This window comes from Mustelus asterias, chromosome 15 (assembly GCF_964213995.1).
Source record: "Mustelus asterias chromosome 15, sMusAst1.hap1.1, whole genome shotgun sequence".
Classification (NCBI taxonomy): Eukaryota; Metazoa; Chordata; class Chondrichthyes; order Carcharhiniformes; family Triakidae; genus Mustelus; species Mustelus asterias.
Window position 1 is genome coordinate 951,557 of NC_135815.1, and position 16,620 is coordinate 968,176.

Below are 16,620 nucleotides of genomic sequence, written 5' to 3' on the forward strand. Positions count from 1 at the left end.
TGGAGAGAGAGAGCAAAGAAGAAAGTTGGAGAGAGAAAGGAGAGCTGGAGACAGCAGCATCTTTTCCCAAAGGTAGGGGGGTCTAAAACTAGAGGGCATAGGTTTAAGGTGAGAGGGGAGAGATACAAAAGGGTCCAGAGGGGCAATTTTTTCACACAGAGGGTGGTGAGTGTCTGGAACAAGCTGCCAGAGGTAATAGTAGAGGCGGGTACAATTTTATCTTTTAAAAAGCATTTAGATAGTTACATGGGTAAGATGGGTATAGAGGGATATGGGCCAAACACAGGCAATTGGGACTAGCTTATTGGTAAAAACTGGGCAGCATGGACAAGTTGGGCCGAAGGGCCTGTTTCCATGCTGTAAACCTCGATAACTCTGAGAGCAAGAGAGAGAGAGCAGGAGAGTTGGAATTAGACATAGTCACAATAACAGCTCAATCCAATAGTCCATCATAATCTGCAGAGATTCTAATGAGCCATTCCGATTGGAGAACATAGAACATAGAACAGTACAGCACAGAACAGGCCCTTCGGCCCACGTTGTTGTGCCGAGCTTTGTCTGAAACCCAGATCAAGCTATTTCCTCCCTATCATCCCGAAGTACTCCATGTGCCTATCCAATAGCTTCTTAAATGTTCCTAAAGTTTCTGACTCCACTATCACTGCAGGCAGTCCATTCCACACCCCAACCACTCTCTGAGTAAAAAACCTACCTCGGACATCCTTCCTATATCTCCCACCATGAACCCTATAGTTATGCCCCCTAGTTACCACTCCATTCACCCGAGGAAAGTCTTTGAACGTTCACTCTATCTATCCCCCTCAACATCTTATAAACCTCTATCAAGTCTCCTCTCAACCTCCTCCACTCCAAAGAGAAAAGCCCAAGTTCCCTCAACCTTTCCTCATAAGACCTACCCTCCAAACCAGGCAGCATCCTGGTAAATCTCCTTTGCACTCTTTCCAGTGTCTCCACATCCTTCTTATAGTGAGGTGACCAGAACTGCACACAATATTCCAAATGTGGTCTCACCAAGGTCCTGTACAGTTGCAGCATAACCCCACGGCTCTTAAACTCCAACCCCCTGTTAATGAACGGCAACACACTATAGGCCTTCTTCACGGCTCTATCCACTTGAGTGGCAACCTTTAGAGATCTGTGGATATGGACCCCAAGATCTCTCTGTTCCTCCACAGTCTTCAGAACCCTACCTTTGACCCTGTATTCCACATTCAAATTTGTCCTACCAAAATGAATCAGAACTCAGGACTTTCTGCAAAGATTCCAGAGCTTTACTGTCACTCTCTCTGGGTGTTTATTTCACTCATTTGAACCTCAAGCTGCTTAATTCTATTTAAATTAATATTCCAGATTTAATTGTTTATCTTGTTTGTGATCACATTTACCTCCATATGAGCTTCTCCCAGGTGAAAAGTCCAACTCTTTTCCCACAGCAGGAGACTCTGCATTGTTCAAGTATGCCCAGGCTGTGAGTGATTTCAAAGGTCACATCGTTCCAGCTGAAACTACACTAAGGAATGTAGAGGAAGAAGAGAGTGCAGCTTCCCCCACTCTCTCATCCCATAGGGGAGGAGGACCACCTCATCCAGTGAGCTAGGCCCTGCAGGGGTGACCAGGACAGACAGTGTCTCTCTTTAGTGCTCTGATGCAGTTCTGAGAGTTGCAATTCATGGCTCAGGCCTTGGTATCACAATGGCGCACGGTAAGGAGGCAGACCCTCGCAACTACCTCTCAAGATTGAACCTGTGCCTTTGGCATCGTTCTGCACCACGGACATAGTCAGTTGAGTTAGCTGCCTTTTCCTGTAACTCAGACTCTGACCTGAGCGTTCAGCATGAGGGCTGCTCTCTGCTCTGCACTCACTGGTAGAATATCTTCCTGGTGATCGTCAGTGTTCAAGCTAAATCAGACCAGAACTGGACACAGTTCTTAGGGTGGCTCTGTAGTATATCAGTAGATATAGTTGATGTGCTGGGGAAGGGTTTCTGACTAATACCGTTTGAATATAGAAACAAAGAATCTAGAAGCAGGAGGAGGCCATTCAGCCCTTTGGGCCTGCTCCGCCATTCATTATGATCATGGCTGATCATCCAACTCAGTAGCTTGATCCTGCTTTTCCCCCATACTCTTTGATTCCTTTTGCCCCAAGAGCTATGTCTAACTCCTTGAAAATATACAATGTTTTGGCCTCAGCTGCTTCCTGTGGTAGTGAATTCCACAGGTTCACTATCCTCTGGGTGAATAAATTTCTCCTCATCTCAGTCCAAAATGGTTCACCCCATATCCTTAGACTATGACTCCTGGTTCTGGACACCCCCACCATCGGGAACATCCTTCTTGCATCTACCCTGTCAAATTCTGTTAGAAACTTAAGTTTCTGTGAGATCTCCCTCATTTTTCTAAACTCCAGCAAATATAATCCTAACCAACTCAATCTCTCTTCATATGTCAGTCCCGCTATCCCAGTAATCAGTCTGGTAAACCTTCTCTGCACTCCCTCGAGAGCAAGAACATCCTTCCTCAGAAAAGGAGACCAAAACTGCACACAATATTCGCGATGTGGCCTCACCAGCGTTCTGTATAATTGCAGCAAGACATTGCGGCTTCTGTATGAGAGGGCTAGAATACAAGGGCAGGGATGTATTTCTGAGGTTGTATAAAGCTCTGGTCGGATCCCATTTGGAGTATTGTGAGCAGTTTTGGGCCCCGTATCTAAGGAAGGATGTGCTGGCCTTGGAAAGGGTCCGGAGAAAGTTTACAAGAATGATCCCTGGATTGAAGAGCTTGTCATATGAGGAACGGTTGAGGACTCTGGGTCTGTACTCATTGGAGTTTAGAAGGCTGAGGGGGGATCTTATTGAAACTTACAGGATACTGTGAGGCCTGGATAGAGTGGACGTGGAGAGGATGTTTCCACTAGTAGGAAAAACTAGAACCAGAGGGCACAACCTCAGGTTAAAGGGATGATCCTTTAAAACAGAGATGAGGAGGAATTTCTTCAGCCAGAGAGTGGTGAATCTGTGGAACTCTTTGCTGCAGAAGGCTGTGGAGGCCAGGTCATTGAGTGTCTTTAAGACAGAGATAGATAGGTTCTTGATTAATAAGGGGATCAGGGGTTATGGGGAAAAGGCAGGAGAATGGGGATGAGAAAAATATCAGCCATGATTGAATGGCGGAGCAGACTCGATGGGCCGAGTGGCCTAATTCTGCTCCTATGTCTTATGGTACTCGAATCCTCTCGCTATGAAGGTCAACATATCATTTGCCTTCTTTACCGCCTACTGCAGCTGCATGCTTACCTTCAGTGACTGGTGCACAAGGACACCCAGGTCTCATTGCACATTCCCCTCCCTTAATTTATAGCCAGATAATAATCTGCCTTCCTATTATTGCTACCAAAGTGGATAATTTCACATTTATCCACATTATACTGCATCTACCATGCATTTGCCCACACACTCAACCTGTGCAAATCACGTTGAAGGATTTCTGCATTCTCCTCAAAGCTCACCTTCTCACCCAACTGTGTGTCATCGGCAAATTTGGAGATATACTTAATTCCCTCATCTAAATCATTAATACATATGTTGAAGTGGAAACTTTCCTGCTTCTTGGCTGTGATAGAAAAACTCAACAAAGTTTGTTCAGACAAAATAACAAGCCTTTATTTACGAAAGACTGCATGCAGTTTTGGCTGAAACTTGAGGTCAGAGAGCCGTTGGTACAACTTACTAATTCCTCCACAAGTCCGCGCTTACAGAAAGAAACAGTTCAGTATTTATATATAATCATTATCAGTTAGCGTGACGAGAGCTTATTCAGGAATTCGATCATTAATAGAAGTATAAGCAATACCATTAATCATGTCATAACCTGTTGACCTCCTAGAACATTTTGTCGCATCATTCATACCCTTATCTTGCCCATTGATGTAACAGACGAAGGTCGGTGATTTCCATCATCCCATACCTTATCTTGTTTTATTTACTCCTATAGCCTTAGGCTATGAGGAATCAATCTTATCGGGCCTTAGAAGATCAGACCTTCTCTGATCTCATTCACGTCATAAGTTATGCGAAGTCAGCTTTATCAGGTTTACACGGAGGTCAGTCATGTTTTAAGTTATGCGGAGTCAGTCTTTCTTATATTGTACCAATTTTCCCATCATGCTATTCCTTAGTTCGTATAACTTCACACAGATTGTCAATAGCTGGGGTCCCAGCACCGATCCCTGTGGCACCCCACTAGTCACTGCCTGCCAATTTGAAAGAAAAACATTTATTCCTATTCTTTGTTTCCTGTCTGCCAACCAGTTTTCCATCCACCTCAATACACTACCCCCTAATTTACACGTGAATCACTTTTGTGATACTTGGACAAAAGGCTTCTGAAAGTCCAAATAAACCAAATCCACTGGATCTGCCTCATCAAGTCTACATTTCCCTTCACTTTGTTAGTAGGAGTTGCTGTACTGAGGGGTGCCCATGATGCAGCTGTCGATGTGCAGAGGTCTCTTGGTGGTGTTAAGTATGATGTGGACACTGACATCCTGTCAGCTGGAGGAGTGTTGGGACCAAAACAAGTGCAAGGAACTGATTTCAACTCCAAAACTGATGGTAAGTCACAATTCAACCAAAATATTCCTCATTACTCTCTGTAATGATCATTGAAAAGATTGAAGTCATTGCCTTCAGTCCCAGCCCAAACTCTGCTGAGTAGCCACTGATTTGATTGTTTGAAGCATTGTTTCAGGCTGAACCACATTGTCCCCCCGCCCCCGGCATTCTACAGAAATCCCCTTTCCTCTTCCTCACAAAGGCTGCCTTCTTCTGCCTGTGAAACATTGTCCATCCAATGCTGAAGACCTCATGCTCACTGCTATCATCGACACTCAATTATTCCAATGTTTTCCTGGCTGATTGCCCATAAACCTCAGCCCATCCAAAATGTTATTGCCAGTACACTCCCTCCACTCACCCAGCACCCCTTGCATTTACTGACCTCCACTCTGTCCTTGTGTCAACACCTTGAATTTAGCATGCTCGTTGTGTTCAAAACACTCCACAACATTGTCCCCTCCTATTTTTGTAACCTCTGACAGCACAGCGTGTATAGTTTGCTTTTCTTCAATTCTGTCCTCTCAAGAATCCCCAGCTTCCTTCATATTCAACTGCCCAGTTGCTCAACTCTCCAAACCTCTCCACCTCCCTCCTCCTTTAAAACACTCCTTGGAACCTTTTTGTTTGGGACATTGGGACATTGGGACTGTGGGACATTGGGACATTGGGACTGTGGTTGACTGCTGATAGGTGTTCAGTGAGTTAACCTCCTCTGGAATGTTGCTGAGATTATTAAAATTGGACTCAGTGCCCCTGATCACTGTGTGAATGTTATGAGGACTGCATCAGGACTTGTCCTGATTCCCTTCACTCCACCATTATGTAAGCTTCCCACACTCACTTTTGAGGCTTTTGTTTCCTGTGTCATAGTCATAGAATTATAGAGTTGTTATTGCACAGAAGTAGACTATTTGATTCATCAAATCAATGCCAGCTCTCTGTACAGAACTCCAATCCCATTCCTCTGCTCTTTCCTGAGAAATCTGCAACTTTGTTTCTCTTAAATGTCCCTAAAATCTGCTTACGCCACCCTTCCAGGCAGCAAGTCCAGGGTTCCTTACTTCTACCAGTCTAAAAGGAATGTGCTTACCCTGAACCTGATTAACACTCTTTTGAAAGCTTTCCACTTACCTGCCTTTGCCTGCCAACAGACTCCCCCAATTAACTGTTGAAAGTTCCTGCCTGATACCATCAAAATTAGTCTTGCCCCAATTTAGAATTTTAACTTTTGGGCCTGACCTATCATTCTCCATAGCTATCTTAAAACGAAAGGAATTATGGTCACTGGTCCCAAAGTGATCCCTCACTAACACTTCTGTCACCTGCCCTTCCTTATTTCCCAAGAGGAGGTCAAGTTTTGCCCCCTCTCTAGTCGGGCCATCCATATACTGAATGAGAAATTCCTCCTGAATACACTCAACAAATTTCTCCCCATCCAACCCTCTAATCCCATGGCTGTCCCAGTCAATGTTGGGAAAGTTAAAATCCCCTACTATTACCACCCTATTTTTCTTGTAGCTATCTGTAATCTCCTTACATATTTGCTCTTCAATTTCCCGCCGACTATTTGGGGGTCTATAGTACAACCCGAACAAAGTGATTTCCCCCTTCTTATTTCTCAGTTCTACCTATGTAGCCTCAGTGGCCGAACCTTCGGATACATCCCCTCTCAGTACGGCCGTGATGCTTTCCCTAATTAAAAACGCAACTCCCGCTTCTCTCTTACTTCCTGTTCTATCTTTCCTATAGCATCTGTACGCTGGAACATTGAGCTGCCAGTCGTGTCCCTCCCTTAGCCATAAGAACATAAGAACATAAGAAATAGGAGCAGGAGTAGGCCATCTAGCCCCTCGAGCCTGCCCCGCCATTCAATAAGATCATGGCTGATCTGACGTGGATCAGTACCACTTACCCGCCTGATCCCCATAACCCTTAATTCCTTTACCGATCAGGAATCCATCCATCCGCGCTTTAAACATATTCAGCGAGGTAGCCTCCACCACCTCAGTGGGCAGAGAATTCCAGAGATTCACCACCCTCTGGGAGAAGAAGTTCCTCCTCAACTCTGTCTTAAACCGACCCCCCTTTATTTTGAGGCTGTGTCCTCTAGTTTTAACTTCCTTACTAAGTGGAAAGAATCTCTCCGCCTCCACCCTATCCAGCCCCCGCATTATCTTATAAGTCTCCATAAGATCCCCCCTCATCCTTCTAAACTCCAACGAGTACAAACCCAATCTCCTCAGCCTCTCCTCATAATCCAAACCCCTCATCTCCGGTATCAACCTGGTGAACCTTCTCTGCACTCCCTCCAATGCCAATATATCCTTCCTCATATAAGGGGACCAATACTGCACACAGTATTCCAGCTGCGGCCTCACCAATGCCCTGTACAGGTGCATCAAGACATCCCTGCTTTTATATTCTATCCCCCTCGCAATATAGGCCAACATCCCATTTGCCTTCTTGATCACCTGTTGTACCTGCAGACTGGGCTTTTGCGTCTCATGCACAAGGACCCCCAGGTCCCTTTGCACGGTAGCATGTTTTAATTTGTTTCCATTGAGATAGTAATCCCATTTGTTATTATTTCCTCCAAAGTGTATAACCTCGCATTTCTCAACGTTATACTCCATGTGCCATATCCTTGCCCACTCACTCAGCCTGTCCAAATCTCTCTGCAGATCTTCTCCGTCCTCCACACGATTCACTTTTCCACTTATCTTTGTGTCGTCTGCAAACTTCGTTACCCTACACTCCGTCCCCTCCTCCAGATCATCTATATAAATGGTAAACAGTTGCGGCCCGAGTACCGATCCCTGCGGCACGCCACTAGTTACCTTCCTCCAACCGGAAAAACACCCATTTATTCCGACTCTTTGCTTCCTGTCGGATAGCCAGTCCCCAATCCACTTTAACACACTACCCCCAACTCCGTGTGCCCTAATATTCTTCAGCAGCCTTTTATGGGGCACCTTATCAAACGCCTTTTGGAAATCCAAAAACACCGCATCCACCGGTTCTCCTCCATCAACCGCCCTAGTCACATCTTCATAAAAATCCAACATGTTCGTCAAGCACGACTTTCCCTCATGAATCCATGCTGCGTCTGATTGATCGAACCATTTCTATCCAGATGCCCTGCTATCTCCTCTTTAATAATGGATTCCAGCATTTTCCCTACTACAGACGTTAAGCTGACCGGCCTATAGTTACCCGCCTTTTGTCTCCTTCCTTTTTTAAACAGCGGCGTAACATTAGCCGTTTTCCAATCAACCGGCACTACCCCAGAATGCAAGGAGTTTTGATAAATAATCACTAACGCATCCACTATTACCTCTGACATTTCTTTCAATACCCTGGGATGCATTCCATCCGGACCCGGGGACTTGTCCACCTTCAGTCCCATTAGTCTACCCAGCACTGCCTCTCTGGTAACATTAATTGTATTAAGTATTTCTCCTGCTGCCAACCCTCTATCGTTAATATTTGGCAAACTATTTGTGTCCTCCACCGTGAAGACCGACACAAAAAACGTATTTAAAGACTCAGCCATATCCTCATTTCCCACTATTAACTCCCCCCTCTCGTCCTCCAAGGGTCCAACATTCACTCTAGCCACTCTATTCCTTTTTATATATTTATAAAAACTTTTACTATCATTTTTTATATTAATTGCTAGCCTAGCTTCATAGTCTATCCTTCCTTTCTTTATCGCTTTCTTAGTCTCTCTTTGTTGTTTCTTAAAGTTTTCCCAATCACTTGTTTCTCCACTATTTTTGGCCACTCTGTACGCAGCTGTTTTTATTTTAATACTCTCCTTTATTTCCTTCGTTATCCACGGCTGGTTCTCCCTTTTCTTACAATCCTTGTTTTTTGCTGGAATATATTTTTGCTGAGAACTGAAAAGGATCTCCTTAAAAATCCTCCACTGTTCCTCAGCTATCCTACCTGCCAGCCTGCTCTCCCAGTCTACCTTAGCCAATTCATCCCTCATCCTATCATATTTCCCTCTGTTCAAACAGAGGACACTGGTTTGAGACCAAACTTTCTCCTCTTCCATCTGAATCAGAAATTCGACCATATTGTGGTCACTAGACCCAAGAGGGTCCTTCACAATAAGATCCTTAATTCTACCTACCTCGTTACACAATACCAGATCCAAAATAGCTCGTTCCCTCGTCGGTTCCGTAACATGCTGTTCAAGGAAACTATCCCAACAGCATTCTAAGAACTCTTCCTCCATTCCACCCTTACCGACTTGAGTCTGCCAGTCAATGTGCATGTTGAAGTCCCCCATGATTATTGCCGTTCCGTTTTTACACGCATCCCTTATCTGCTTGTTTATAGCCCTCCCTACCTCAACATTATTATTTGGGGGCCTATATACCACACCTACTAGTGTCTTTCTCCCTCTACTATTCCTCATCTCTACCCATAACGATTCCACGTTTTGCTCCTCAGAGCCTATGTCATCCCTCAGTACTACCCTGATATTATCTCTTATTAATAGCGCGACCCCACCACCTTTTCCTTCCTGTCTATTCTTCCTAAACGCCTGATACCCCTGGATATTCATCTCCCAGTCCTGGTCACCTTTCAGCCACGTTTCTGTAATGGCCACGAGATCGTACCCACTTGTGCTGATTTGCACCATCAACTCATTCACCTTGTTCCGAATGCTTCGTGCATTCAGGCAAAGTGTCCTTATTCCAGCTTTTATCTGGACCCGCTTTGATGAGTCGCGAACACCGTCTCCCTCTACTCCCTTATCTAAATTACCGCCTTCATTCACTTGCACCCTCTCCTCTACCATTAATTTTGTAATTCCCCTTACCCCTGCATCCTCCCCCCCATCAATTAGTTCCTTGATCCTAGTCAACTCTTCTAGCTCCCCTCCCCCCAACCTATCTAGTTTAAATTCTCCCCAGTAGCCTTAGCCAACCTACCGGCCAGGATATTGGTCCCCGTGTGATTCAAGTTCCACCCGTTTTTTGTATACAGATCACCCCTGCCCCTAAAGAGGTCCCAATGGTCCAGGAACCTGAATCCCTGCCCCCTGCACCAGTCCCTCAGCCACACATTCATCCTCCACCTCACTCCATTCCTGCCCTCACCTTCCCGTGGCACAGGCAGTAATCCTGAGATTACTACCTTTGCTTTCCTCTTTCTCAGCTGTCTCCCTAATTCCCTGTACTCCCTTTTCATGACCCCTTCTCCCTTCCTACCCACATCAGCGGTACCAATATGTACCGCTACCTCAGGCTCCTCTCCCTCCCACCTCAGGATTTCCGGGACGCGACTAGCGACATCCTGGATCCCGGCCCCAGGGAGGCAGACCACCATGCGAGAATCCCGCCTACCTCCGCAGAAACGCCTGTTTGTCCCCTTCACCATCGAGTCCCCGATTAATACCGCCTTCCTCCTCTTTTCCTTAGCCCTCTGAGTTACAGGGCTGGACTCCACTGCGGAGACACGGCCACTGCTGCTTCCCCCAGGCGGGCTGTCCCCCCCAGCAGTACTCAAGCAGGAGTACTTGTTGTGCAGGGGCAAATCCACCGGGGTGCTCTCAACCACCCTAGCCTTACCCTTCCTGGCCGTCACCCACTTGGCCTCTTCCCGTGGCCCTGGTGTGACCACCTGATGATAGCTCTTGTCAATCACCTCCTCATTCTCCCTCATCAGCCTAAGATCCTCGAGTTGTAGTTCCAGCTCCCTAACACGGTCTCTCAGGAACCGCAGCTCGACACACCCCTCACAGATGTGGATGTCCGGGAGGCCAGATGCCTCCAGGACCTCCCACATCCTACACTGGGAACAACACATTGGTTTCACACTCATACTGGACACTTTATGTCAAGTAAGACAGTGAAAAGTTAATAAGAATGTAAGGAAACAAAAACTCACCCCTGCTCGTCCAAGCCCTGTGAGCCAAAGCCCTGACAGCTCACTCAACTTCCCACTCACTCTGCTGCCTGCTACGATGCTGCCCGCTGTATACTTTGGTGCACTTTTAAACCCTCCAAAAACTTCCCCTGGCCACTCCTGGCCTGACTTCCGGTTTTGAAAAAAACCTCCGATTTTAAACCCAAAATTAACTGAAAAAAATAAATAATTAATTACAGTCAGCAAACCCACTCTCTTACCCTCAGCCTGCTCCTGGGAACAATGTTTCAGTAATTACTATAATATCCCAGTCCCATGTACCCATGCCCTGAGTTCATCTGCTTTGCCCGTCAGGCCTCTTGCATTGAAATAAATGGAGTTTAATCTGGACTTCTAGGGGCGGCATGATAGCACAGTGGTTAGCACTGCTGTTCGATTACCGAATTGGGTCACTATCTGTGCGGAGTTTGCACGTTCTCCCCGTGTCTGCGTGGGTTTCCTCCGGGTGCTCCGGTTTCCTCCCACATTCTGAAAGACATGCTGGTTCGGGTGCATTGACCCGAACAGGCGCCGGACTGTGTGGCTAGGGGAATTTCAGAATAACTTCATTGCAGTGTTAATGTAAGACTTATATGTGACTAATAAATAAACTTTACTTTAACTTTCCCTTGCTCTCTGCCCTGCTTTCTCACACTATCTGTTCGGTCATGTTTTGTACACTCTCCCTGTGTTTTATTTCTCTGAGCCTTACTGGACCCATTCACTGAGTTCTTCACAGTCTCTGTACTGTGGCCCTTCTTGATTTTTGTTATTTCTCTGCCTTCCACTTTTCCCCTTACTGCCCTTTGTTTCTGTCCCCACTTTACTTCCCTCTGACCTCCTGCATCGGTTCCCATCCCCCTGCCACATGAGTTTAAACCCTCCCCAACAGCACGAGCAAACGCTCCCCCATCGGACATTGGTTCCAGTCCTGCCCAGGTGCAGACCGTCCGATTTGTACTGGTCCCACCTCCCCCAGAACTGGTTCCAATGTTCCAGGAATTTGAATCCCTCCCTCTTGCACCATCCATCAAGCCACGTATTCGTCTTAGCTATCCTGACATTCCTACTCTGACTAACACGTGGCACTGGTAGCAATCCTGAGATTACTACCTTTGAGGTCCTCCTTTTTAGTTTAACTCCTAACTCCCTAAATTCAGCTTGTAGGACCTCATCCCTTTTTTTTACCTATGTAGTTGGTGCCTATATGCACCATGACAGCTGGCTGTTCACCCTTCCCCTCTTCGAAAGTCCAGAGAGCACAGGTCCAGTTTCCCCAATCTCTCTTCATAAGACAGTCCCACCATCCCCAGAACTAGTCTGGTGAACCTTTGTTGCACTCCCTTCCTGGCAATAATATATATGCCTTCTGAGGTGCGGGGACCCAAACTGCAACAGGTTGGTCGTCCCTCCCTTCTGTGAAAATGGACACGAGTATTCATTAAGAACCATTCCCAAATCCTTTGCCTCCTTACACTGGTTGGTCCCAATATTAGACCCTAGACTCACATTATCCTCTTGCTCTTTACATATTTATAAAAAACCTTTTTTCCTTGGATTTTTCTTGATAATATTTGTTCATGTCCTCTTTTTGCCGATTTCCTTTTTTAATATCATCCGTACAGCTTTTATACTTCTTTGGGTTTTCTGCTGTCTTGTGTCTCTGGGGCAGGGCGGGATGGGGGGAGGGGGGAAGGTTTGACCTAAATAACATCTCTGCTCAGTAAAATCAGCCAGAGTTTTGGGCATGACGACAAACAGAGGAATAATGGCAATGCTGAATTCTTTTCTGTCGCCCTATGGTTGAATTTAAACTTTGACTAACGATAAGTTATTCAATCAACTCAAGGTGCAGCACAGATATATCAAATGAAAGTAACAATCCATCTTCCACTTGTTCTCAAAAGGAATGTATTGAAACTTGCAAAGTGGACAAGACCCTTGAGTCCCCAATCTACCCTGGCAACAATCACCTGCAGCCAATTGCAGAGAGCATCAGGAATTATGTCATGGGTCATTTCCGCTGGAATAAATTTGGGAAAAAGAGAGGCAACAACACTGGGTTTTCAGGCAACAAGCGAGAAGATGAACCTGTCAGGGTATTCCTGAACCAGCTCCCTGCTGTAGAGTCCCAAGCGTCTCAGATGGAAAATGAGGAGATGGAAACTCTGCTTCCAAGGGAAGATGAAAAGAGATCCTACTCCATGGAACATTTCCGATGGGGAAAGCCAATGGGCAAGAAGAGGAAGGCCATTAAGGTGTACCCAAACAGCTTTGATGATGATTCAATGGAACATCTGGGACCTGAACTCAAGCGAGAAGCTTCTGTAGATTTTGATTATCCAGTCGAGCAATCTGAGGTCGGTGAAGAGGAGATGCTGGAAGATGCCAAGAAGAAAGATGGGAAGATTTACAAAATGACCCATTTCAGGTGGGGTAGGGGACCAAAACACCTGGGCCCTGACCGGATACGTATTCAATCATTGCAGTTCCCAAACATTGAAGATGTGCTCCAAGAAAACATGGACAATGACTTGCCTGAAGAGGAGGTGAAGAAAGATGGGGAGGATTACAAATTTGGCCACTTTCGGTGGAGTGTACCACTGAAAGACAAACGCTACGGAGGTTTCATGAAAACTTGGGATGAGAGAGGTCAAAAGCCACTTCTGACCCTCTTCAGGAACGTCATTATCAAGGATGGTCATGAGAAGAAGATTCAAAATCAATAGATAGATCACGTTCAATGAAGATTCTTAGCTGTGACAGATAGGAGCAGTCCATAGATCTATGATAGCATTGATAAGAAGTTGTTGTTGAAGCAAAAGATTTTTTCAAATGGAACCTGTACAATGCATACTGTATCTAGCAATCAATAAAGGAGTTAACATTGTACATAAAGGCTTCAATGAGTACAATACCCAGTCATGGGCTGTGCACAGATATTTTCCTATTTATTGAGCTGTACAATATGTAAATGAAGGATGAAAAAATACATTCTATTTGCAAGCTACATCAATCTCCTGCGAGTATGTGCTTACTTATTTCCACATAGCTCACAGTTCTGGTGGAAAAATCGATTGTGCTGTCACTGACTTTAGTAATTAGAGACAAAACTTATCTGTTATATTCTGCAGCATTCTTACACAAATCCTCTAACTTCAATAAAGTAGCAGTAGAATATTCTCTCCCTCCCAGTGCCCACACCAGCCTTATTGCTCAGTCCTACGATCTTATCAGAAGTATCCCAACAACTCCAGAACCAGCTGCTTAAGAAATGACACTGGCATTGACCACAAGCTTGCCGAGGATTCGACAGATAGAATCTCTCATCATTTTACACTACTGTTTTTCTAAAAGGTATGAATAGCAAGGGTTTCCTTTTCGTGCTGACACAAATGTTAATGTTCATTGATAATCAGTAAATTCTGACAATATTTAGTTAAGCGAACTAAAACTTGAGGTGTGAGAATAATCTGGGATGAGAGGATGTGGCGTGGTATATTTACACAGGAGTACGGCCAATAACACTCCTTCAATTAAATTCCACCTGCAGCCACCCAATCTGTAATGCAACGAGAAACCATAATGGTTCAGTTCCTAGTCTCTGCTGGGTGAGCTAGAAAGGACAAGTGCTCTATTCAACCTTGGGGGCTTAGATAGGCATGGGGAACAAGTTACTCTAACTATATTCCTGCTCCTAATCACCATCCAATGATTTCTGAAGAATTTCTTTGAACGGCAAAACAGACTTGAGGGGCTGATTGACCTAGTCAGACCATTCACTGCCCCAGTGTCCAGACTATCCACTGCCAGAGTGGCTAGACCATTCACTGCCCCAGTGTCCAGACTATCCACTGTCTCAGTGTCCAGACCATTCACTGCCCAGTATCCAGACCATTCACTGCCCCAGTGTCCAGACCATTCACTGTCTCAGTGTCCAGACTATCCACTGCCCCAGTGTCCAGACTATCCACTTCCCCAGTGTCCAGACCATTCACTGCCCCAGTGTCCAGACTATCCACTGCCCCAGTGTCTAGACCATTAACTGCCCCAGTATCTAGATCATTCACTGCCCCAGTGTCTAGACCATTCACTGCCCCAGTGTCCAGACCATTCAGTGCCCCAGTGTCTAGACTATCCACTGCCCCAGTGTCCAGACTATCCACTGCCCCAGTGTCCAAACCATTCACTGCCCCAGTGTCCAAACCATTCACTGCCCCAGTGTTCAGACTATCCACTTTTCTTGTCCCAATCATCCACTATCCCAGTGATCAGATAATCCACCATCTGGGTGTCCAGACTATCCACTGTCCCAATGACCAGACCATGCATGTTGAGTCTATGAGCAATGATTGTCCTGGGTGGTGTTGGGCCTGTTGAGTGTTGCTGAAGCTGCTCCAGTAAGGGCGAATGGAAAGTATTCCATTGCATTCTTGAGATGAGCCTTGTAGGTGTTGAAGAGCTTTAAAATGGCTGGAGAGGAGCCACTGATTGGACAATCCCCAGTCTCTTGTAGTTATAGAAACATAGAAGACAGGAGCAGGAGGAGGCCATTTGGCCCTTCGAGCCTGCTCCGCCATTCATTACAATCATGGCTGATCGTCCAACTCAATAGCCTAATCCTGCTTTTTCCCCATAGCCTTTGATCCCGTTCGCCCCAAGTGCTATATCCAGCCGCCGCTCGAATACATTCAATGTTTTGGCATCAACTACTTCCTGTGGTGATGAATTCCACAGGCTCCCCACTCTTTGGGTGAAGAAATGTCTCCTCACCTCCATCCTAAATGGTCTACCCCGAATCCTCAGACTGTGACCCCTGGTTCTGGACTCCCCCACCATCGGGAACATCCTCCCTGCATCTACCCTGTCTAGTCCCATTAGAATTTTATAAGTCTCTATGAGATTCCCCCCCTCATTCGTCTGAACTCCAGTGAAAACAATCCTAACCTAGTCAATCTCTCCTCATACATCAGTGCCACCATCCCCGGAATCAGCCTGGTAAACCTTCGCTGCGCTCCCTCGAGAGCAAGAACATCCTTCCTCAGAAAAGGAGACCAAAACTGCACACAATATTCTAGGTGTGGCCTCACCAAGAGTCTGTATAATTGCAACGATAACTTTGACTTTGCTGATCTATCAATGGTGATTCCCTGAATGTTTATAATCGAGGACTCAGTAACAGTTAGACAATCGAAAGAATGATAACATTATCACAAAATTATAAAATTGCAGAGGGGAGGCCATCAGCACATTGCATCTGTGCCAGCTCACTGAAAGTGTTCCATTCCTCTGCTCTAACCCTACAGTCCAGAAAAATGTTTCCCTGAGGCAGACAAGTCCCCAGGGCCAGATAGGATCCATCCCAGGATACTGTGAGAGGCAAGGGAGGAATTAGTTAGGGCCTTAACAGATATCTTTGCATCTTCTTTGACCATAGGCGGGCTTCCAGAGGATTGGAGAATTGCCAATGTTGTTCCTTTGTTTATGAGGGGAAGCAGAGATAATCCAGGTGATTACAGGCCAATGAGCCTGACATCAGCAGTGGGGAAGAAGATTCTGAGAGACAGGATTTATTCACATTTGGAAGTGAATGGACTTGTTAGTGACAGGCAGCATGGTTTTGTGCAGGGAAGATCATGTCTCATCAACTTGATGGAATTGTTTTGAGGAGGTGACAAGAATGATTGATGAGGGAAAGGCTACATGGACTTTGGTAAGGCATTTGACAAGGTCCCTCATGGCAGGCTGGTAAAAGGTAAAGTCTCATGAGGTTTGGGGTGGGCTGGCTGGATGGATACAGAACTGGCTTGGTTATAGAAGACAGAGAGTAGCAGTGGAAGGGTGTTTTTCAGAATGGAAATCTGTAGCTAGTGGTGTTCCGCAGGGATCAGTGCTGGGACCTCCGTTGTTTATGGTATATATAAATGATCTGGAGGAAAATGTGGGGGGTCTGATTAGTAAGTTTGTGGATGACACAGAGATTGGTGGAGTTGCTGATAGTGCCGCGGATTGTCAGAGGATACAACAGGATCGAGATAGATTGGAGACTTGGACAAAG

At 45.7% G+C, this 16,620-nt stretch overlaps 1 protein-coding gene across 1 annotated transcript; it reads left to right on the forward strand.

Annotated features, from left to right (window-relative positions):
• The first annotated feature begins 4,505 nt into the window (after nucleotides 1-4,505).
• pomca (proopiomelanocortin a) lies at nucleotides 4,506-13,291 on the forward strand. Its single transcript, XM_078230508.1, has 2 exons — nucleotides 4,506-4,637; nucleotides 12,470-13,291. Exons 1-2 carry the CDS (start codon nucleotides 4,506-4,508, stop codon nucleotides 13,289-13,291), a joined length of 954 nt encoding a protein of 317 aa, XP_078086634.1.
• The last annotated feature ends 3,329 nt before the right edge of the window (nucleotides 13,292-16,620 follow it).